This window comes from Pipistrellus hanaki (genome assembly GCF_964339955.1).
Source record: "Pipistrellus hanaki genome assembly, chromosome: 13".
NCBI classification, from domain to species: domain Eukaryota; kingdom Metazoa; phylum Chordata; class Mammalia; order Chiroptera; family Vespertilionidae; genus Pipistrellus; species Pipistrellus hanaki.
Genome location: NC_140515.1, coordinates 52,412,102 through 52,436,175, shown reverse-complemented (window position 1 = coordinate 52,436,175; position 24,074 = coordinate 52,412,102). Strand labels below are relative to the sequence as shown.

General features: G+C 50.4%; 1 protein-coding gene across 1 annotated transcript in view; it reads left to right on the top strand.

Moving 5' to 3' along the window:
* The window catches only part of SCN10A (sodium voltage-gated channel alpha subunit 10), a gene marked incomplete at its 5' end in the record, with an annotated part of 75,501 nt that overhangs the window by 35,892 nt on the left and 15,535 nt on the right, over nucleotides 1-24,074 (top strand). Inside the window, 7 exon segments of the mRNA XM_084902781.1 lie at nucleotides 1,471-1,644; nucleotides 9,541-9,900; nucleotides 11,412-11,855; nucleotides 13,326-13,466; nucleotides 15,194-15,317; nucleotides 17,051-17,205; nucleotides 20,309-20,482. Coding sequence (XP_084758907.1) covers nucleotides 1,471-1,644; nucleotides 9,541-9,900; nucleotides 11,412-11,855; nucleotides 13,326-13,466; nucleotides 15,194-15,317; nucleotides 17,051-17,205; nucleotides 20,309-20,482 — 1,572 coding nt within the window.

Below are 24,074 nucleotides of genomic sequence, written 5' to 3'. Positions count from 1 at the left end.
AGATGGGTGGGCGCTGAGTTCAGGAAGTCAAGTCCAGAGGACCAGGCTGAGCTGGTGGGAATTGCTTGGGGAGAAACGAGCACAGGGAAGTGGACCAAGAAAGCCCTGGCTGCTTGAATTCTCCCGATTTTAGATGCCTCTACCTTGAAATACGGGTAAAGGCCACTGTCCTATGTAACGATGTAGACATTCCGGTTTCCTTCCAGAAAAGCAGAAATGGAAAGAGAAGGGAGAACCTAGTTCTAAGGAGTCAGCATAGACCCCAGAGGGCTTTATGGAAGAGACTTTTGGGTCCACACCCCCATTTGACAGTTGGAGAGGTTGAGGTGAGAGAGAAAAAGGCCTCCACCGCCGTTTTATTGAAATGAAAGCAAGGCAGGCATTTGGGGGTGCCTCCAGGTGCTTTATAAGTATTAGCTCAGAGTCACGACATTAGGAGGTCATCGTCACCCGCACAGCTCAAAGAGAGTACCAAGACTCAGAGAGGTTAAGAATCCCGCCTAAGGTGACACAGCTGGTGGAGCGAGACTCATCCAGGTTTCTCTAGGGCACAGGACCTGAACCCCATCCCCCACCACCCCAGCCTGATTTGCCTACAGAGAACACCCCACAGATGCCCTATGAAGAACACAGTGGCAGTCTCCGCCATTTGCCAAGTCCCGGAAACTCCCAACCCGCTCCCTCTCTGTGAAAGCAGAGCAGCCCTCTGTGGCCCAGGCTGGTACAGGCATCCATGAGGTCCGATGACGGAGAAGCCCCGCCCCTGGTCTCTGCTCTCTTCCTTCCTTTCTCCTCTTCCGGCTGGTTGTTGTGTGGCCTGAACCTTGCCCTGGCCTCTTCGACTTCAGAATTCTGTCCTAAGACATTCCGAGCTGGAAAGAGCCTGAGACACTGTATTATTTTTGTTCTTGCCAATAGCTATCAGTTATTAGTGAATTACTGTCTGCCAGGACCCTTGTGGAGGCCTGCACTGGCATTATCTCACTTTGATGGTCACTATGCACATGGGGAACTTGGGGTTGCAGAGAGGACGCGTGACTTGTCCCAGCTTACACAAGCTCGGGAATGGCCGAGTTGGGATTTTTATCTGGGTCTGCGTCGCCCCATCATCCACGCTTTAAACTGTTGAACCGGATTGACTGCTCATTTGCATGATTGTGTAATAACCCTCCTCCTGACGATTATCCACTTATTCCCCTTCTTCACCATGCAGATGGACACCCTCAAGGGAGGTTCCAATGCATTTGCCCTGAGCACTGGTCCAGAGATTTCTCTCTGCTGCCACATCGAGTGTTCCCAGCCCCAACCCTTCAGGAGCAGATGAGATAGACATTGAACACAGATGAGGGAGAGGAATTTGCTGGTTTACAAAAAAAAAAAAAAAGACACTTTGCTGCTGCCCTATCCCTCATGGATGGCCCCCTGCCCCCAGGGACTCTGGCTGAGATGGCTCCTTGTTTCCCTCCGCAGGTCTTCACCGTGTTTTTTGCGTTTGAAATGGTCTTCAAAATCATTGCCTTTGACCCCTACTATTACTTCCAGAAGAGGTGGAACATTTTCGACTGCATCATTGTCACCGTGAGCGTCATAGAGCTGCTCACGTCCAAGAAGGGCGGCATGGCGGTGCTGCGGTCCTTCCGCCTGGTAAGGTCCTCTCCTGGCCGCTCAGGACACATCCCTGCCTCCGGGGAGGCTCTCTCCTGGGGACAGACCCTGCCCCGGGCAGGACAGGACTCCTGGAAGCTGGAGACCTGGTGCATTCCACTTACTTCAAGCGGAGCCTGAGTCCCCTCCTCTGCACCAGGCACCCTCCTGTTCTCTTGTCAAATAACAGTGACGAGGATAAGCACAGCAGCCATTGCTCCTTGGACACTGACGATGTGTGAGGCCCAGCGCGAATCCTTTCACGTAACAGTCCTCATTTCAGATTCACAGAGAGTTGCTTTTTATTATCTTTAAGTTTTTATTGATTTCAGGCAGAGACAGAAGCATCAATGATAAGAATCATTGATCGGCTGCCTCCTGCACGCCCCCTACTGGGGATCCAGCCTGCAACCCAGGCATGTGCCCTTGACCAGAATTAAACCCGGGATCCTTCAGTCCGCAGGCCAATGCACTGAGCCAAACCGGCTAGGGCGAGAGTTGCTTCAAATATTCTCCTGGGTAGCTGAGGGTAACTGGGAAGCAGAGCAGTTCAACAATGACCCAAAGTCTCCCAGCTGCCGAGGGCGGGGGGCGAGGGGCCCAGAGGGTGAGCAGCAGACCTGCCTTTCCAAGTCAAGTTGCTTGACCCCAGAGTCCCGGCTCTTCCTGCCTCACGGAGGTCATCCTCTGACTCCCTAGTGCCCCAATCCCAGCCCCCATGTGCCACACACCTGGAAAACTGCCACCTGCTAGCCTCATGGCCTGAAGCTTCTCCAAACTCAGCTCCGGTGAGCCCTCTACAGGAGCAGTTCTCCTATTCAAGTATTATAGCTGGTGCCCCATGGCCCACAGGCCAAGCAGGCTTTTAAGAGCCACGTCTGTCAGATTTGTCAGATTGCCAGGAAAGTCTGGGGTCACTGGGTCTCCCCATTTCCAAGGCCATCTGGAGGAAGCGCGGTGCCTCGCTGACCTCTTGTTCTCAGGATTCTCTGTGGTGTCCAGCACCAGAGAGATGACGGAAGGAAGGGGAGCGAGCTCAGAAGTCTCACTAAGTCCATTTCCAGGCAGTCTGCTTGGGGCCCCATCAGGGAACCCAGCCAAATAGCACTGAGCTCCTGGACATGGGGTCCCTGCACCAGGGAGGCAAATGCAAGCGCCAGTGGAAACCAGGCAGGCAGTGAAATAAACTGGCCAAGGAAGAGCTTCTGGCACTGGGCACTTGTCCCATAAAACAGGCAGGGGCAACTCAGTTCGATCTAGGCCGACCAACACAGAGCCCGGCTCCAGAGAGGGCATGGAAATCAGGGGACTCGCCCATTGTTGTCAGTTTCCAATTTAAAAACAAAACAAAACAAAACAAAAAAACATATATATATATATATATATATATATATATATATATATATATATATATATATATAATTGATTTTTTTACAGAGAGGAAGGGAAAGGGACAGAGAGTTAGAAACATCAATGAGAGAGAAACATCGACCAGCTGCCTCTTGCACACCTCCTACTGGGGATGTGCCGGCAACCAAAGCACATGCCCTTGACTGGAATTGAACCTGGGACCTCTCAGTCCACAGGCCGACGCTTTATCCATTGGGCCATACCAGTCAGGGCAGAGTTTCCAATTTTTTATGAGAAAACAGAAATCCAGGTTTTAGGGGGAAATGGTTTATATTGGCTAGTAATTCAAAAATTTTTAAATTGTTGACAGTGTTACAGATGGCCCCCAGCCCTCCTCCTCGGCCCTCCCACCCACACATGCTAAAGGCCAAATGAAGCATGTCCAAGCACACATGTGTGCCCTGCGCCACAGGTGGTGACATCTGCCAGAAATGATGGTGCCTTTGCCATCCTGTGGAGAAGGGCAGAGTGGGCCTCCGGGCTCGTGAGCCATAATCTGGGAATTTGGGAAAATCAGAATTAAATCCCAGTTTTCAAAAGACAGATTTTTCTAAGTATCTAGAAAAGGATGATAAGACTCAGGCAACTAAGCTCTAAATGAAATCTCTTTTTAAACTTCCTTTTCTGGTTTTTATTCTTTTTACTAGCATTGTGCTATTTAATATCTTTGTATCCAGAAATCTCTCATTAATTCTAACAATGTATCTATATAATCTTTTAAATGTATTAACGTAATCATATCATGCCAATAATGAGTTCTGTCTCTTCCTTTCTAAGCTTTATACCATTAGGTGGTTTGTGTTTTTATTAAAAATGTTTAGCCCTGCCAAAACCGGTTTGGCTCAGTGGATAGAGTGTTAGCCTGCAAACTAAAGGGTCCCGGGTTCCATTCCAGACAAAGGCATGTACCTTGGTTGCGGGCACAACCCCAGTAGGGGGCGTGCAAGAGGCAGCTGATCGATGACTCTCTCATGGATGTTTCTAACTCTCTCTGTCTATCTCTCTCCGTTCTTCTCCTTAAAAAAATCAATAAAATATATATTTTTTAAAATGTTTAGCCCTGACCAGTTTGGCTCAGTGGATAGAGCATTGGCCTGTGGACTGAAGGGTCCCAAGTTCGATTCCGGTCAAGGGCATGTACCTTGGTTGCAAGTGCATCACTGGTGGGGAGTGTGCAGGAGGCAGCTGATCGGTGTTTCTCTCTCATCGATGTTTCTAACTCTCTACCCCTCTCCCTTCCTCTCTGAACAAAATCAATGAAATATATACTTTAAAAAGATAAATAAAAATGTTTAATGTTGACACAATTGCAGGTTGTCTCCCCCCTCTTTCCCTGTCCCTTTGCCCACCCACCCTGCCACCCCCTCCCTTGGCCTTCACCAAACTATTGTAGTCCCTTCACCTTCTTTAGCCAGCCACCCCCCTCCCCTTCCTGCAGGCACAGCTGGTCTGTCCCATGAATCCATGCTTCTGGTTCCATTTTGTTCGTCAGTTCATTTTGTTCATTAGATTCTACATTCTCGTGCTGATTAGGACATCGGGTACACTGTTGGAAACGAAGTGTTCACAGCAGACATCCTTGCTGTTTTCCTGCTCTCAGAGAGAATGCTTTTGATATTTCACCAAGTCTGATATTTGTGACAAGTTCTTTTAAAGATTTTTTAAAAAATCAGTTTAGGAAAGTTTTTTTATTAGAAATATTTATTATGGACCTGGTCGGGTGGCTCAGTTGGTTGGAGCATCGTCCTGTGTACCAAAAGGTTGTGGGTTCCATCCCCAGTCAGGGTGCATGCGGGAGGCAACCAGTCAATGTTTCTCTCCTCTCTCTCTCTCTCTCTCTCTCTCTCTCTCTCTCTCTCTCTCTCTCTCTCTCTTTCTCTCCCCATTTCTCCTCCTCCTCCTCCTCCTCCTCCTCCTCCTCCTCCTCCTCCTCCTCCTCCTCCTTCTCCTCCTCCTCCTCCTCCTCCTTCTCCTCCTCCTCCTTCTCCTCCTCCTCCTCCTCTTTCTTCTTCTTCTTCTCCTCCCCCTCCTCTTTTTCCTCCTCCTCCTCCTCCTCCTCCTCCTCCTCCTCCTCCTCCTTCTCCTTCTCCTCTCCCCCTTTCCTCTCTCTCTAAAAAATAATCAATAAAGACATATCCTCAGTTGAGGATTAAAAAGTATATATATTACATATGTTTTATTATGAATAGATGTTTAATTTTATCAAACAATTGTTCTGCATGCTCTAGCATAATCACAATATTTTCTCCTTCAATCTATTAGAGTAGTAAGTTATATTAACTGGTTTTCTAATTTGAAATCAACTTTGTATTCCTGAGATAAACCCAACCTGATTGTGATATAATCTTTATACATTGGAAGGTTCAGCCTGCTAAGAGTTTTCTCAAAATGTTTGCATCCATATTGATGAGTAATATTTGCCCTATACTTTTCTTTGCTTGCATTGTCCCTTGCCAGGTTTTAGTATGCTAATTGCCAGGTTATGTTAATCTTCATGAAAAATACTCCTCTTATTTGATACCCAAACTTTGGGTAAGATTGGAATTATTTGCTCCTGGTGGGTTTGGTAAAATTCTCTAATGAAGCCATCTGGAGGTCAAGATTTTTCATTACTGATTTAATTTTCTTAATGTGGAATGAGTCGGGTTTTCTATTTCTCAAAGTAGTTTTGGTAAGTCGTATCTTTCTAAAATGTTCCTTCTTGTCTAAATTTTAAGTGTCTTGACATAAAGTTGTATATGCTATGCTGTTATTATTATTATTTTTTTTAACCACAATTTACTAGTAGGTATGTGCCCTGACCGGGAATTAAACCCACAACCTTCTTGGTGTTTGGCACGACACTCTAACCAGCTGAGCCACCCAGTCATCTGCTATGTTGTTATCTTTTAAGGGCCTACATCACTTGTACTTGTGTTTCCTTTTCCTTTCTTTTAAAAAGAAAGATTTCGTCTTTCTCTCATCTTTTTTTATTAGTTTTACAAAAAAACATCAATTTAATCAATCCTTTCAAAGAACCAACTTTTAGCTTGTGGATCCTCTGTACCTCATTGATGTTTTCTGTGTCAATTAACCCTGCATCTTATCTTAATTACATTCTCCGTACTGCATATCTCATCCTCTCCTAACTTTTTAAGATGGAATTGTCAACCTATTTTCCCCCACCATATTCATTTAAGACTTCAATTTCCTTCTGAGAATCGCCTTGATGTGTAGAATTTTCCTTATTGTTTGGTTCTAAGTATTTTCTCATTTTAATTTGATTTATTCTTTGATTCGGGTTAATTAGAAGCATGGTTCTCAATTTCAAGACATATGTGGTATTTCTAGTTATCTTTATGGCATTGAGTTCTGGCTTCTTTGTCTTATAGTCCAGGAACACGTATTGTATGATGTTAGTGCTTTGAAGTGTATTGATAATTTCCTTTTGGCTCAATATATGGGAATGTTCCTTATGAACTTGAAAAGAATGTACCTTCTGCTGTTGCAGGGAACAATACACTGCATAATCCTCTTTAGTACAGGAAGTTCATGGTATGGTCCAAATATTCTATATCCCTGCTTGTAATGCAGGAGAGAATGGTGTATAAAACTATTTCCCACTATGATTATGGCGAGTATCTTTCTCCTTCTGGTGTTATCCTGAGGTTGTGTCATTAAATGTATACAAATCTGAAGCTGTTATATCTTCCTAGTAAAGTGAAACTTACCACTCAGAATTGACCTTCCTTATCCCTAAAATGCTTTTGCCTTAAAAATCTCCTACCTTAATGTTAATTCAAAAAACAATTATTTTGTTTATTTAGAAATTGCCTCATATATCTTTATGCATTCTTTCTTTTCTAGCCCCTGCGTATCTTGCAGGTTTTGATATGTCTCTTGTAAATAGCAGAGTCAGATTTTAGATTCTTTTATCCAGTTCTGACAATCCAATCTTTGTCTTTGAACCAAAGCATGTCATCCACTCATTCTGTGGACACCCATAGACCTAAATATGTGTCTATCATTATATTTAGGGTTTTCCATCCCCTCCCTTCTCGATTTCTTTTGGATTGTTTGTTTTTCCTTATTCCATTTTCCCTTTTATTGGTTTTGAAACAGAATACTCTGTTTTTATTCTTTGAACGGTTTACCTTAGTAATTCCAGCATGAGCAGTTAACTTAAACAAAGTGAAAGTTAGCTAAAATCTTTACTTTTCTCCAAAACAAATTTTCATTTGTTACCCCTTCCCAACTTACATTTCTGTTAAGTAATTTAGTTTTATTTTGTTTCTTTAAATCTGTGACTTCGCCCAGCCAGCGTGGCTCAGTGGTTGAGCATTGACCTATGAGCCTGGAGTTCACAGTTCAATTTCGGGTCAGGGCACATGCAAGGGATTGTGGGCTTGATCCCCAATGTGGGGTGGGCAGGAGGGAGCTGACCAATGATTCTCTCTCATCATTGATATTCCTCTCTCTCTCTCTCTCTCTCTCTCTCTCTCTCTCTCTCTCTCTCATCAATAAAAATATTTTTTATTAAAAAAATTTTTTAATCTGTAATTTAATCAATGGTAAATAATCCTAGTGTTGTACAAACAGTCCTTGAACTCAGTATCTTCACCCAATAAGGGTATATTTCTCTCTCCCTTTACAACCATAAGGGCTTGCCTCCAGCTTGTGGAAAATGGGAGGCCGAGGCTCGTTTTACCTTTTAAACAGTCAAAGGTTTTGCAGTCAGGGGTCATGGTTTCCTTTGTAATTCACTTCTTTGAAAACTTAGATGGCCAGCCTCAGACCACTCTGCGTGCAACATGCCCGCAGTGCTTTCTTTGATGGACGGAGTTCTCAGCTCAGCTTTATTTCTTTGCTTTCTGGTCCCCATGCCTTTCTCTCTCAACTCAGTGGTGGCCACATCATTAGCAAAATCTTTGCTAAGAGTGGCTTTGTTTCTTTGAAAAATCTAACTGGTCTTCAACACTTAAAGACTTAACCCCCATAGCTTATTGATTGGGATATGAAGCAGTGTACTTTTCACCCTAAACAGAAAATGTCAGATTAGTTATGAGATTAACTAGAGAAGTGGTTAGTTAGACATGAAGGAATACTCAACAACTATTAAAAGCAATAATTTATAAATTTTCCATGATAATATGAGGCGATTCTTTTTAAAAATATATATTTTATTTATTTTTTACAGAGAGGAAGGAAGAGGGATAGAGAGTTAGAAACATCAATGAGAGAGAAACCTCAATCAGCTGCCTCCTGCAACCCGGGCATGTGCCCTAACCGGGATTCGAACCTTGACCTCCTGGTTCATAGATAGATGCTCAACCACTGAGCCATGCCGGCCAGGCTCTTTGCCTTGTCTTTGTTAACTAAACCATTCATTCCACGAAGGCAGGAACCTCTCTCCACACACCTCTCAGGCTGGCACAGTGCCATGTATACAAGTGGTTGGCATTCAATAAGGTGGGCAGTTTGGTTGATCTATTAAATGAACACATGGGTCATTTATTGCTGGGTCTGTGATATCAGAGATACTTGCTATTTCAGTATCTATAATGTCTCGACACACACATCCATGGCCCCAAGATAAGAAATGCCCTAAGACCGTGGTCGGCAAACGGCGGCTGGAGAGCCACATGCACCTCTTTGGACCCTTGAGTGTGGCTCTTCCACAAAATACCCAAGGCCTGGGCGAGTCTATTTTGAAGAAGGGGCATTAGAAGAAGTTTAAGTTTAAAAAATGTGGCTCTCAAAAGAAATTTCAATTGTTGTACTGTTGATATTTGGCTCTGTGGACTAATGAGTTTGCCTTCCACTGGGCTAAGAGATAGTTAGCCAATACCTCTCAAATGCATGCCCTACCTGCAGGAGGCCAGCCTCTCTTCAGGTCTAAAGTGGACCATTCTCACTTATTTGTGAGCTGCACCAGACTGAACTCCACTCCCACAGAATAGGCCCACATCAGGAGGCCAACGGCTGCAGAATAGAGTACGTACGACAAGACCACCACCCCATTATAAGCCCCCTGACTTTGCCACAGTCAGTGAAGCACCTTGAATATGTGGGAGCCATAGAGGACTGATAATATTGTTGAGTAACTCGTGACATAAAAAGAAAGGTGTCTAAGGGCTCCTTCCTGGGAGCCCCCCATCTTTTTTTATTTTTATTTTATTGATTTTACATAGAGAGGAAGGGAGAGGGATAGAGAGTTAGAAACATCGATGAGAGAGAAACATCGACCAGCTGCCTCCTGCACACCACCCACTGGGGATGTGCCCGCAACCAAGGTACATGCCCTTGACCGGAATCGAACCTTGGACCTTTCAGTCTGCAGGCCAACGCTCTATCCACTGAGCCAAACCGGTTTCAGCGGGAGCCCCCCATCTTAATGGAATGAGCTGCCTTGTGCTTTTCCTAGGCCTTTGGTGTCTGGCCAAGGCTTGCGATGAAAGGTGATGAGAACAGCCTCCAGGACCTGACGCGGTCTCTGTCTCTCTGCAGCTGCGGGTCCTCAAGCTGGCCAAGTCCTGGCCCACCTTAAACACCCTCATCAAGATCATCGGGAACTCGGTGGGGGCGCTGGGGAACCTCACCATCATCCTGGCCATCATTGTCTTTATCTTCGCTCTGGTTGGCAAGCAGCTCCTCGGGGATTGCTACCGGGACAGTCGGAAGATGATCTCTGCACCCGACGAGGAGTGGCCTCGCTGGCACATGTACGACTTCTTCCACTCCTTCCTCATCATCTTCCGGATACTCTGCGGGGAGTGGATTGAGAACATGTGGGCCTGCATGCAAGTGGGCCAGAAGTCCATCTGCCTCATCCTGTTCTTGACGGTGATGGTGCTGGGGAACCTGGTGGTGAGTGTCGAGCCCCACTGGGGCCCTGTCTCTGGGCAACAGAGGAAACTTCCGGGTTACCCCGAAAAGCTTTAACATTGCGCATTTTTTATGCCCGAAGAGTACCTCCCAGGTTGAAGGCCTTCAAACCTTTCAGAGTCGTTTATAAGTCACATTGTAAGAACTGTCCCTTGGGAGGCAGCCTGACTTGTGGGAATGAGCAGAGAAGGAAGGACCTGGCTTAGAATCCCAGGCCCACTGCTAGTAGTGATGGCTGACCCAGAGCAAGAGACAATATCCTAGAGCTCTAATTTCCTTAAAATCAAGAATGCAGTGCTTGCTCATGGGCTTACAGGGAGAATTAAATTACAGGAGACGGCATATGCAAATTGCCTCCGCGGTGTCTGGGCTATGGCAGGAACTCAATAAGTGATAGCTGTTAGTCGTTAAAGGAAAATTTTCCTTCCCTGCTCCTGGGAGTTTCAGAAAATATTTTTCTCCAGGAGAGTCAAAGCTGGCTGGTTTCTCCAAGCTACGAAGGTCCCAGCTAGGAGCAGGGAGCAAGCGCGATGGGACAAGACGAATAAGGAAAGCTGGACCATGGGCAGTGTCCAGCCCACCGTGGCAATGACACAGTCCACTCCCAGGTTTGAGGGGAGCCTCTCTGGAGACTTCCTGACAATCGGCCCCAACACCCCTTCTCTGCCTCAGCCTGGCTCCTCACCCTCAGCTTAGCTCCAGCCGTGCTGGTTCAGGGCCCTCTTGGTCTCCCAGCACCAACTGGCTGGAGCGGGGAGGTGGACTTCCACGGGCCCCTTACTTGTTGCCCTGGAAGTCAACCAGCTCAGGTTCTTTTCCCATCAGAGTTTTACAGACACAGAGAGCTAAACCAGGAAGAGGGATGAACCAACAAATCCAGGCTCTTCCCAGTCTTTCCTCCTCAGGTTCTGAGGCAGAGATGCCTTCCACCCACATTCCCACATGGGGGGCTGGCTGAAACCCCTTTCTCATAGGCTGAGCTCACCATCCCCCAGAGCCCCAGGCCCTAACCCTCAGGCAGGAGGTTTGCCTCTCTGAACACTTTTATGTCCACCCCTCCGTCATTTCCTCTTCACAGCAACCCTGAGAGGTTCAGAACCCCACTCCCTGCTTTCAGGTTGGAAGCAATAAGATGTGCCTAGGATTCCAGAGTGAGGACTAGGACCCAGGGCTCTGGCAGGTGACGGTGGTCCCAGGAGGCCCATGCCTGCCCCTCTCTGTTGTCCCTGGACGCCCCTTTGCTCAGCAGGGGCCACCTCCTCTGTGGAGGAGAACAGTCTTCCCAGTCTATGTACACGGGGCAGGTCACTTGTGGCACCACCAGGGCTCTCCTCGGTTGCTCTCAGACGGTCCGTTCCCCCAAGAGGGAAAGCATCCCGGGATGCAGGGAGAGGCCCGGGTGTGGCTACCCGGCCATGTCGCCGGGACCAGGTGGCCATGGAGGGGCTCAGGTCATGGATTGAGCAGCCTTCCCTTCCACTCCTTCTCTTCAGGTGCTCAACCTGTTTATCGCCCTGCTGCTGAACTCCTTCAGCGCCGACAACCTCACAGTCACCGAGGAGGATGGGGAGATGAACAACCTGCAGGTGGCCCTGGCCCGGGTCCAGGCGTTTGGCCGTCGCACCATGAAGACTCTTCGCAGCTCCTTCCGCAAGCCCTGCCTGTTCTCCCGGACCAAGGCGCAGCCCCAGCCGGTGGTGAAGATCCAACTCTCCAGCTCCAAAGCCGAGAACCACATTGCTGCCGATGCGGCCCCGGGGAGCCCTGGCGGGCTCTCGGCCCCCATTGACCCCGGGGGCAGCCACGGTGATGTCATCACCAATCCTAACATGTGGGTCTCTGTGCCCATTGCCGAGGGTGAATCTGACCTGGATGACTTGGAGGAGGAGGAGGAGGATGCTGGGAGCTCCCAGCAGGAAGTGATCCCACAAGGGCAGGTGAGAGTTCTCCCATTTGACAGCCACGGGAAGCAAGGAGAAGTCTCGGGGAGGGAGCGACAGGGGCAGAAGGGCTGGCCCCGCCTGGAAGAGCTCCAGGCTAGCCAGGCTAAGGCACCCTTGGCATAGAAAGTGTAAGCCATGCCATGCTTCCTCATGGAGGTGGCATTTGAGCACCTGAAGGAAGGGTCTGGATTCCCAGGGCAAGCAGGGAGCAGGGGCCCCCCTGAGCCCAGGCCACTTGGAGGTGCTTGGAGCTGTCTTTCACACAATGGCCCTATTTGCTCCGCCAAACCTTAGCTCTGTGCATGAGAGGCTAATGAGATTCCTCTAAGAACAGGATGTTGTCCTTAGCAGAAGCCTATGGAGTCCTGGTCATTCTGTGACTCATTTATCCGACCAGAGATGTTACCGGGAAATGACATTTGTTCCTTTTGTCATTAAAGAATTCCAGCCTTTGAGTAATATATTTTTAAATACTTTGCACAGTTCCCTACTGTGTACCAACCCTCATTAACCTCTCCCCGATGACTGAGGGCATGCACTTCTGCACAATATGGGATGGCAGGGATCCCTGTGGTGCCCGGGGACACGCAGAGCTGCTGGCCATCCCACTAAATGGCCCAACACAGCTGCGCTTTGAGGCTGTGGCTCTTCCATGGCCTCCTTCCCCTGCAGCTGTCACTTCTCTTGTGTTCCAGCAGCTGCTATCAGCTGCCATATTTCACATGCCTTTGTCTGGGGAACAGCCGAGGGCGGGGCGTCCATCCCCACCAGTAAGGGAGGTGAACTCTGGCATGCCTATCTCCACTCAAAGGCATTTTAATTATTTTGGGGTCCTGGGGGCGGGGGGGGGGGGGGGGGGGCTCCCGGTAGCCACGTTCATTACCGCTCTGACCTCTGGACCATTAATAATGGTCATGGCTAACATCTATTGAGCCAAGCACTGCATTTAAAGCGTTTTTATAAGCATGAACATATGTAACTCATCAAAATAACTGAATGAAGTAGGCCTTGCCTTCTCCATGTTGCAGATGGGAAAAAAGACGATCAGAGAGGTTAAGTAACTTGCCTAAGGTCACAAGGCTTGTAAGTAGTGAAGCCAAGAGTTCAACAGATCTATCAGGCTATGGCAATGGTCGGCAAACTGCGGCTCGCGAGCCACATGCAGCTCTTTGGCCCCTTTAGTTTTTAGCAAAGGCCAGTGTAGGGGTACCCAAATTAAGTTAATAGCAATATACCTACCTATATAGTTTAAGTTTAAAAACTGTGGCTTTCAAAAGAAATTTCAACCATTGTACTGTTGACATTTGGTTCTGTGGACGAATGAGTTTGCCCACTCCGTTCACACAAGTGTTCGGGTGGGTGGATGGGTAGGGTTTAGTTACATAGACAACAAGATCTCTTCTCATTTAGAAGTGGTCAGCGGAGGGTGAGCCCGGGTTCCTAGCTGGGGTCCCCTCTCACCAGCAGGAGCAGCTGCGGCAAGTCGGGAGCTATGAGGACCACCCGGCACCCAGGAGCCCAGGCTCTGGGACGTCCTCTGAGGAGCTGGCTCGGTACCTGGGCGAGAAGTGGAAAGACCAGGCGACAGCTCAGGCCGCTGCAGAGGTAGGCAGAGAGCTTCCTGGAGAGGCGGTGAGCTTCCGGCACTCAGCCTCCTAACCTCAGATCATATCTGGGAATTTTTATTATTTATTATTTTTTTAATTTCTCAATTGATTAAGGTATCACATATTTGTCCTCACCCCCCATTCCAGTCCCCCACCCCTCCCCACTGACGCCCCCACCCCCCTATTGTCCTTGACCACTGGTTAGGCTCTTATGTATGCACACAAGTCTTTGGGTTGATCTCTCCCTTCTATCCCCACCCTCCCTTTGAGGTCCAACCGTCTGACTCTTGGCTCCTTATCTCTGGGTCTGTTCTTGTAATCTGGGAATTGTTAAATCCCTCCCAGCCCCTCGGCTGCTCGGCGTGACTTCAGGAGGGAGAGTGAGGCTGGGGGTGGGGCGGAGGACCAGGCCCTCAACCTCTCCGAGCCTCCTAGTCTTCCCCGTGACACCGAATGCTAACCTTGGCAGCATTCTTTAAAAGCTTAACTGAGATGCTGCTTGTCAAGCGTTTAGCTCTTCCCTGAAATGGAATAAGTGCCCAGAAAATGACAACCAAGAAAAAAGGAAGCCGAAGACAGTGCACAGAGAGAGTTGGGTGAAGCCGGCAGATGCAAGTTAGGGTTGTTTGTGGGGGAGACAGCCTCCCCATGGCTCCCCAGCCCCACTTCCCTTTGTCCACACCTTTCTCTCCCCCAGAATCACCCTAGTGCTCTGGAGTGGCTGTCAGTGCTGACAGCCTTACGCAGACTGGGCAGGAAGAGGACTCGGGGGTGAGGGATGTCTCAGAGGAGGGAACAGTGAACTTGGTGGTTTCATTACAAATCTCCGAAGAAAGACGAGCTATAGGGAAAGAGGTGTCTGTACAGGGTCAGCGTCTTTCAGACACGGTATTAAAAATCAGGAATTTCACTTGACCCCTAGCCGCTAAGGGCAGCCGCTGTGACAGGCAAAGATAAGGAAGCTCTAGCATTCATCCCCCAAGTTATCAAGCCCTTCAGCCTGAGGAATGCCAGCTACTGGCGGTGGGCCCCGGGGCAAGGCTGACCACAGCAGCAGAAGATAAGGGGGTGGGCTGGCACGGGACCTGGGGACCCCGGATGAACACAAGCCACTTGGGTCCAGCGGGGTGAGGGTTGCACCTTCCACACGTGGGCATCGTGTTCCCTCCCACGTCTGCTGAGGACGCCCTGGTGGCTTTCCTCTGTCCGTGTTTTCGGTACACAGCTGCTGGGTGTTAGTTTTGTTTTTGTTTCATCCGTGACCCTGGCCGGGCAGGGAGGGGTCTGACAGTGACAGATGGGAACACACCCCGCCATTTGGGTCCATTAGCCGAGCTATCAAGTTTACTAATAGGACAGCAGCATCAGCTCCTAATTGAATTCATCTGGAGACATTACGAGGCCGGAGCTGCCTGGAGGGCTGCAGGGCCCCTGCGGCATTGCTCCGCGGTTAAATATTCAAGCCCAGCGAATGCACAGTCTTTATGGGTGTAATTACGGTGTCTCAGGCCATCGCCAGCACGCCATCGGGGTCTGGAGGGGGGAAGCCTCGCATCGCTCACAGAGCATCACTGGTCTGGGCCTCCGCTGGCCGGGCAGCAGGTACAGGAGGGACCCCCGTGGGTCCAGCCTGCATCTCTGAGCTCGCAGCTGGACTGGCCTGCAGTGCAGATTCCCCGGCCCCTCAGGGAGCTGACCTCACTGCCCTGGGCCTGGGTCCTGCAGGCAGCGAGCGACGGGAGCCCCTCCGAGGGCAGCACGGTGGACTTCCTGGATCCCGAGGAGATCCTGAAGAAGATCCCCGAGCTGGCCGAGGACCTGGAGGAACCGGACGACTGCTTCGCAGAAGGTAACCGACAGGAATCAGGGCCCAAATCCAGTTCCACAGTCATCCAGTGCCTGTGTGTCCAGGGCCCTGGCCCAGGGTGCACGGGAGACAGGGTCCCTTGCTGCTGTTACGCCCAGACTTCATGATCCCCAAGGACCACCAGGGAGCTGAGTCCAATGCAATAAACAAAAGAGCCTTTTCCATGCTAGCATGGGCTCTGTCCCACTCACACCGGCAACATAGCGGAAGAGAGAGTGAATTTCGCCCAGTCCAGGGGTTTTACTCCGGTGGGTGGTGATGTCACTGCCTCGGCTAACCCTGATTGGGCTGGGTCCAGTTACAAAATGGAGGATAACTCCGCCCTGCCCCACAATGGAGTCAGGAACTCATCCTCGCCCCGCCCTGCCCTCTCAGCCGCCTCCCTCCCAGGCTGGAGGGACCAGCCTCAGACACAAGTGCCCCAACTCACGGCAGCCTGGGGGCGCGATGTGCATCTCATGCCACGTTGGACACGGCCCATGGGTGCTGTGCCCTCCCCGCCACCCCCGGAAACCCCTCAGTTACAAACTTACCCTCCTGAGGTGGCACGGGGGAAAGGAGTCTGTACCACAACCACTCTTGATTCGGGACATGAAGGACAGAGGAGGGGCGGGACCTGCTGTGGCCTGCAGTCTTCCGTGTCACCTCAAAGACAGAAACTGCACCTTACTCCTCATTTCCCTCAGTGTCTAGAGCCGTGGTCGGCAAACTGCGGCTGGAGAGCCACATGCGGCTCTTTGGACCCTTAAGTGTGGCTCTTCCACAAAATACCATGGCCTGGGCGAGTCTGTTTTGAAGACGTGGCATTAGAAGACGTTTACGTTTAAAAAATGTGGCTCTCCAAAGAAATGTCCATCGTTGTGCTGTTGATATTTGGCTCTTGATGACTAGTGAGTTTGCCGACCACTGGTCTAGAGCAATGAGGCACATTATGTTCTCAATAGATACTTGTGCAGTAAATGAGGAAAGCCTACTATGAAATGGTGGCCTCAATAATAAAATTATTATTTTTTTCATAAAGAAAACACTTCTAGTTTCCAGTTCCACATGACCCTGGGCTGGGCTGGACCCAAGCTCCATCCCAGCCATGTGGTGGCCCCTCAGTTCAGCACAGGCTCAGGGGATGTGTGTCCCCCCCCCTCCCCCCGCCAGACACCACCAGGCCCAGGCCGCACCATTTGTCAGGCTTCTGGGGATAGGTGAGAACAAGCACAGGGACCACAGGGTCATCTATAAGAAGGAAGAAGGTCAGTCCGGCCAGAGTGGCTCAGTGGTTGAGCATTGACCTATGAGCCAGTAGGTCACATTGACCTATGAGCCAGGAAGTCAGGGTACATGCCTGGATTTTGGGCTGGATCCCCATTAGGGGGCGTGCAGGAGGCAGCCAATCGATGATTCTCTTTCATCACTGATGTTTCTCTCCTTTTCCCTTCCTGTCTGAAATCAATAAAAATATAGTCTTTAAAAAGTAAAAAGAAGGAAGAAGGTCGGGAGGAGATGAGAGTGGGCCAGACCCTGAGGAGAGGAGCCCTGAGGGCAGGATACAGAGGCTGCCCGTGAGGGACCCCGCTTCTTGCATATTCCAGGGAAGAATTATTCTCCGAAAGGGTGGCAGGTGGATTTCCCAGCAGAGCCGTCTCCCCGCCGGGCTGGAGCAGCAGTGCTCCCCCTGTCCCGGTAGGCTGTCCCTCACCATCACTCACCTCTCCCCACAGGCTGCATGCGCCGCTGTCCCTGCTGCAGAGTGGACACCGCCACGTTCCCCTGGACCGTGGGCTGGCAGGTGCGCAAGACCTGCTACCGCATCGTGGAGCACAGCTGGTTCGAGAGCTTCATCGTCTTCATGATCCTGCTCAGCAGCGGGTCTCTGGTAAGGGGAGGGCCCCAGGGCTGCCTGGGTGGGTTCCCCTGACTCCTGGGGTGCAGGCCCCCAACCTGTGGCTGGAAGGAGAGCTGCAGCCCAGGGCCTGGTGGGTGCTAGAGGTGTCATCTCTCCCCTCTGCCCCCCTGGCCTGCTAAACCCGGCTGCAGGGTTTCAAGCAATGACTGTGTGCATCCCGCTTTATAGGCGGGGAAACTCGCCTTCCGAGGGCTTCAGGGACTTGTCCAAGGTTACCCAGCTTGTCAGGTGCAAAACCCAACAGCCCTCACGTGATCCCAAAGCCCCTGGCGTGCCACCTTCTGACCCCCGGCCACATCGGCCTTCTCTGGCGGCCCAGTACGAAGAAGGTCATCTTCCCTTGTGATCTCAAGCCGCTTGGAAATATTGCTCTTCCGCGTTCAAAGCTCACAGCAACTCGTTACAGCAGCGCTTCTCAAAACGTGATCACCCGGGGAGCTTGTCTGAGTGCAGTTCCTGATTGCAGAGGTCCGGGCTGGAGCCTGAGACTCTGCATTCCCAACGAGCTGCCTGGTGAGGCTGAATAGCTGTGCCTTGCAGGAAAAGAGACTCTCAGTGAGGGGACACTTCCTAAGCCTCTTGCTGAGTTTGTGGGACAAGGAAGGATGCTTCTCTCTGTTTGGTGGCTTAGTGTCCACGGCACAGTCCCCCCTCCCCTTCCCAATGGACCCACGTAGGTGCCAGCATGGGCGGGGACTCTTCGGCCCCAGTTGTTCGTATTTTATGGGTGAGGAAGTCACAGCTCAGATGGGTGGCTCATTTGGAGGGACCTGCCCAGGGTCCCCGCTAGCTAGCCAAAGGGAGGACTAGAACCCACTCTCCTGGCTCATGGCTCCAATCTGGAAACAGCCTACTGACTGTCTGGGCACCCAGTGAAATGCCAGGTTCCCCAGGAAGGGTGCCCACCCTGCACAGGGCACAGCCTCAGCCTCGGGGCGGAGCAAAGGAGGCGGGAGGAAAAGGAGGCGGGGATGGCGCGGAGCGGAGGTAGCAGAGGGCTCCCCGGAGCAGCGCTGGTCCCCGTGGTGGGAGGTGGAGAGGGCCAGGCAGCACCAGCGGGTGCCCATTGTCCCGGCACGGGCACAGGCGGTGACTGTCCACCTGGAATGGCAGTCTCAGTCCAGCGCCCGGTGCAGAGGCCGCATTGCAGGGTGAGAGGAGGCTGGAGGTGCTTTCTCCACACCAAACCTTCTCTCCATCCCACTTACCCTGGTGGAAATAATAACCACATTTGCTGCTGACAGGGTGCTTTGCTCATTCCTGATAAATCCTCCCTTCCCCCAACTGGTGGGCGGGGTAACGGTAAATATGATGTAACCTGCAGCCCAGATGTACCTGAGTGCCTTAATATGCACCTTATATGGACCTTACATTAAGCCACCAATCACCGCCCACCCAGTACTCTTAGCCCCAGTTCCTTCCCACTCCTCCCCTCAGAAGGAGTGCTCACCTCTGCACGGGCTGCTGTCTCCCCTTGCAAGACAGGCCGGCAGGTCTTTCCCCTAACAAAGCCTGTGTCACCTGGTTTTCGGCCTCCGACCGATCTTTCAATTCCCTCATTGGCTCACGTCTTCCCCATGGGCCTTCTCTCCTGGTTTCTCTCCTCCACTCTCCCTTGCTTTTTCCTGCCTCTTCTCCCCACTTCCCCCACCTCCCACCCCCCGCAGGGAGCCGGAATCCTGCCTTAGCAGCTCTCCACTCACCTCCCGTCTCCTTCCCCAAGGGACTCAATAGGCTGGCACCAAATTTAGCCTTCCTTATGCTTTTACTGTGAGTACTTTTGAAAAAAAAATATATATAACATGAGTTTTCATCTGACAAAGTGCAAAAACAAAACACAAAAAAAAAAATCCCACCACTTGGAAATGATGGGGGAATGCAAAGAAAAGATAGCACGCATTTCCCTATCACTCAAAGAGAAGCTCACTTTGGAAACACTCGGTACCCTACCTTCCCGCCGGCCTTATGCAGGCACCACATACGCGTTCCACAGTGAAACCCCAGGTATGTTCTGTCATCTCTCAGGCAGTGTTCTCAGGCAGCAGGCTCCTCCGGGACATGCAATGGTGGCCGCACGGTCCATGCCAATGCTCCCTTGGAGGAGCCACCTGGGAGAGGAGCCCAGGGAACAGGGAAAGGAGCTAGAAAAAGACGCGGGTTTCCAGGAAGTCCAATCTCAGCCAGATCCCATAGGAGCTCTGAGCATAGAGGGTGCCACAGAGCTGTCCCACCTTGGGGCCTATTAAACCCACCATCAGTCACTGGCTTCGCGCTGCCTCCCAAGGGGCAGGTAACCTCCTGAGGCGGAGGCAGCTTCCTTCAGCCCAGGGCCATCCTCCGGAAAGGGGCATTCAGGAGCTGGTAGCTGCCAACCTGCTCAGCAGGCAGGGGCTGGGTGCTCTGTCCCCTTCAACAGGATCTGGGTGGTGCCCCAGGACAGTTAGTGCCCTCCTGGTGAGTTCTTGAAGGCAGAGTTGCTAGGTTTCTACAACCTTTGAGATGGGTTACCAAACTGACCTCCCGAAAGACGGAACTGGCTTTCCCTCCCCTCCGGCCTGTCCCCACCCCCATAGCCACCCTAAGCCGGGGCTCCCCCCACCCCTTCCTTTTTATCCTCGCCAATCTGGAAAAAGAAAGCCCACGTCTTCCTTTCACTTACATTTCCTTGATTCCCTGTGAGCTCCAGCATTCTATTCCAGAGGTTCACTGCGATTCTTAACTTTCACTCCTGTGAACTGCCGGGAACATCCTTTACTGCTTTTATCCTTAAACCAAGTCACAGTAAGCATCCCCTTGGTTCGCTTCCAAATCCAGTGTGAGAAGGCCTCCTTCCTCACTAGCATTCAGCTCCCCTGCAAAGTGGGCCCGTTGGCTGGGGAAGGCCTGGTTTGTATCTCACAACGTCTCTTCCACCACTCCACCTCCCCAGAGCAGAGAAAACAAAACAACACAGGCCGGCTGGTTACCAGAACCCTCCCGGGGGAGGGGGGCAGGCCTGATGAGGTCCTGCCCCGTCCCTGGGCCCCAGCGCTGGGAGTCCAGGCAACCTGCCATTCTGCTCCCTTCCCGCCAGGCCTTTGAAGACTACTACCTTGACCAGAAGCCCACGGTGAAGGCCTTGCTGGACTACACCGACAGGGTGTTCACATTCATCTTTGTGTTCGAGATGCTGCTCAAGTGGGTGGCCTACGGCTTCAAGAAGTACTTCACCAACGCCTGGTGCTGGCTTGACTTCCTCATCGTGAACGTGAGTAGCTCGGTGGCCACACGCGGGGCTGAGCGGGCCTCGCCTCTGATGGATGGCTGCTGCTGCCCAAGAAAGCTCGGAGGCCTAGTCCTCAAGGGCTGCACCAAAGCAAAGCCTTGAGCACGTAGCAAGGGGTCCAAGAATAGCCCTGTCCGCCTGCGAATGGTGAGATCCGGGCAGTGCGTGATGTTCTCACAACGATGAGCCTCGGGCGAGTCCTCAGTTCCTAGGCCTACATCTAGAAAGACCAGTTACCGTCCTCTGTATTTACATTTAAAACATGAGGCTCCCCAAGGCCTTAGGACCTTACACTCATTGACAGGGCTTCTGGACTTAGGGAGCTGAGGCCTGCGCAGCACGGACAGTCTGCCCTCCTGCTGGCTTGGCCCCCAGCCCTGGTTGCACTATAGAATCACCTGGGTGGCTCTTACAAATACAGTGAACAGTGCCTGGCTGGTTTTGCTCAGTGGATAGAGCATCGGCTTACAGTCTGGAAGGTCCTGTGTTCAATTCCAGTCAAGGGCATATGCCTGGGACATGGGCTTGATCTCCAGTAGGGGGTATACAGGAGGCAGCCTATCAGTGATTCTCTCTCACCATTAATGTCTCTCTCTCTCTCTCTCTCTCTCTCTCTCTCTCTCTCTCTCTCTCTCTCTCTCTCTACCTCTCCCTTCCTCTCTCTCTAAAAATCAATAAAAATCTTTTTTTTTTAGTATAGTGAACAAACATTGCTATTCCCAAAGATGCGTATCTCTCTGGTTCTGGGGTACAGGCTTAGGAGGGGTCCAGGCATCAGGCTTTTATAAAACTCCTGGACTTATCCAATGTGCAGCCAGGATTGAGGACCACTGAGCTAACACCACTGGCTTCTCCCGGGGCCCTGAGGGGAAGAGAGGTCCCCGTGGAGAGGTGATGAGCTGAAGCTCCTCTGTCAGACTCACACTAACTGGTGGCCACTAACCCTAAAAGCTAGGAGTGACCTCCCCTTATCTTAACCATTACAATCTTCTATCTCTGTCCAGGCCCTTGCCCTCTTGGCTTTGCAAGGTGGCTGCCTGCGTCATTTGTTCCTGGGTGCACAGCTGAGGGTCCCTGTGGGCGGGGGGAGACACGTGTTGTGTTTGTCTCTGCCTCCCCCACTTCAGCAGCCACCAGCACCAAGGTCTGCACATCCGAGGTGTTGGGAAATGTGTCTGTATTTGATGTTTGCCTCCTGAAGCTGGATGGGGTCCAGCACAGAACATTCTGTCCGCCTCCTGCGTTGGCAGGTCCTCCACAGCAGGTCTGAGCACTCAAGTCTCTTCTTTCCTGATACCAACGTGCTAGCAGCATCAGGCCCCTGTACCGCCGCGTTTAGCTAGCTGGGAGGCCTGAAATCGGAGTCACAGTATTCACAGATGGATGAAAAATGTTTTCTTCTGGCTACCCACCCACGTTAGGGGCACAGTCACTCCAACCTATATAGGTCTCACTAGCTTCAGACTTGAACACTTTAAATATGATCATCTGACCATCCATCCTTTCTTCCATACATCCCTCCTTCCCTCTATCCAACCATTCACCCTTCCGTTTTCTTCCTTCCAAACATCTATTCATCTTAACTTCTTCCATTTATTCTCTCCATCAATTTTCTCCCTCTACTCATTCATTCTCAAAATTTCTTTCTTCTTCCCTTGGGCCCATCCATTCATCCTAACCTTCCTTCCATCCATATTTCCACTGGTTCTTAGTCCTTCTGTCTTTCTATCTTTTGATTCATCCTTCTGTCTAACTATTCAATCACCTAACATTCTTTTTCGTGCATGCATGCACTTCCCAACCCAGCATCCACCCATTCTTCCATATTTCTACTCTTCCTTTAGCCAATCCATCTATCCTTTCTTTCTTCCATCCATTTGTCCATTTGTCCCTTTTTTACCCATCCATCCATCGATCCATCTATCCATCCATCCATCCATCTATCCATCCACTACTCCATAAGTTTCCTTTCTTTCTTCAATTCTTCCTTTCAACTATCTATAATATCTATCCATGAACTTTCCATCCAGCTGTTTTTCCTTCTTTCTTACCTTCCTTCTACCCATCCCAGCATGCCTCTGTCTTTTCTTCAATTCATCAAATGTGTATTCATCACTACTGATTACAGGGTTGACTTAGGAAGTGCTCTGAGAGAGATAAAGCCAATAAATTAAAACTTCACATCTCCAGGAGTTTACACTTCAGTATTCCAGCAGATTAGACGCACACAGAGAAATAAACATAATATAAGGGGGTATGTGGTAAGCACTGTTGGAAATAATTAGTATCTTATATACACAAGCCTGCTTCCACCCGCTGGAGTTTTCGGTTAGGAAGGTTTCATATAAGAGGTGGCATTAGGTATAGTGCTTAAAATGAGCAGGAACCCTAGCTGGATTGCTAAGTGGTTAGAGCATCAGCCTATGGTCATAGGTTTGATTCCAGTCAAGGGCATGTATCTCAGTTGCAGGCTCAATCCCCAGCCATGTTGTGGGAGGCAACGGATCAATGTGTCTCTCTCACATCGATGTTTCTTTCTCTCTGCCTTTCCCCTTCCCTTTTTCTCGCTCTAAAAATCAATGGGAAAAAAATATCCTAAGGTGAGGCTTAACAACAACAGAAAGGAGCAGGAGCATGGAGGTGCAAAAAGGGCTGGGGGGGGTGGAGGGTGGCAATCTTAGTTAAAAGATGACCCTGAGCAAAGGAGCAGGCACAGGCGTACTTTGGGCACAATTTGATTTGGGTAGAATAGAGGGTGAAAGTAGGCTGTGGCTGTGGCCATGGCCGTGTCATATGGGCTAACAAGTGGGGAGCTTATCCTAAGGGTGCTTATCCTAAGTACCAGGGAAGGTTGGGAGTAAAGGAGAAACATGATCATAGTCAGATTTGCAGTGGAGGAAGGATGGGATGGACAGGAAGGAGCCTAGAGGCCAGTTGGGAGGCTACATGCCCTGAGTGGGGGGTGGGGGAGAGTGGGGCTGGGCATGGATGGAAAGGCTTTGCTGGAGAAGCCCCAGCCCCTGCTTGTCCCGGCTGCAGATTTGCACAAGAGCCAGCCTTCCTAGGGTACTAAGCAAAAAACATTTTAAATAGGGTCTGGCATGGAGCTGGCCTCAAACCTCCCTGCTCTGCCAGCCATGCAGTTGAGTGCCACCTGCTGGTGTCTGGAGCCTTGCACGGGTAAAAGAAGGGGGTCCTTTCATTCCAGTTCTTTATCCTGGTGGAATATGCCACCTGTTCCAAGAATCGGCATCTTTTGAGGCTCTAGCACCCAAATATAAGTCCCTCCCCTTCTGAAGTTCCAGTGTACATCCCCACCTAACTACCAGGCGGGGATGAACACCGGAACTTTTTGCCTGCCAGTCATGGTACAGTAAGATCTCCTAGGATCGGTGCACAGTCTCTAGCAAGATCCTGCATATGGTATCTCCCCGGCACCTTCAGAGTTCCTGGAAGGTGTGACCATTTTTCCATGTCAGTTGGTGTCCTTTGAAATCCTTGAAGAAACTAACAGGCCAACAGGGTCTCGGTCATTATGTTTCAGCTGTCTCTCAAAGCTGGCTCTTGTGTACTC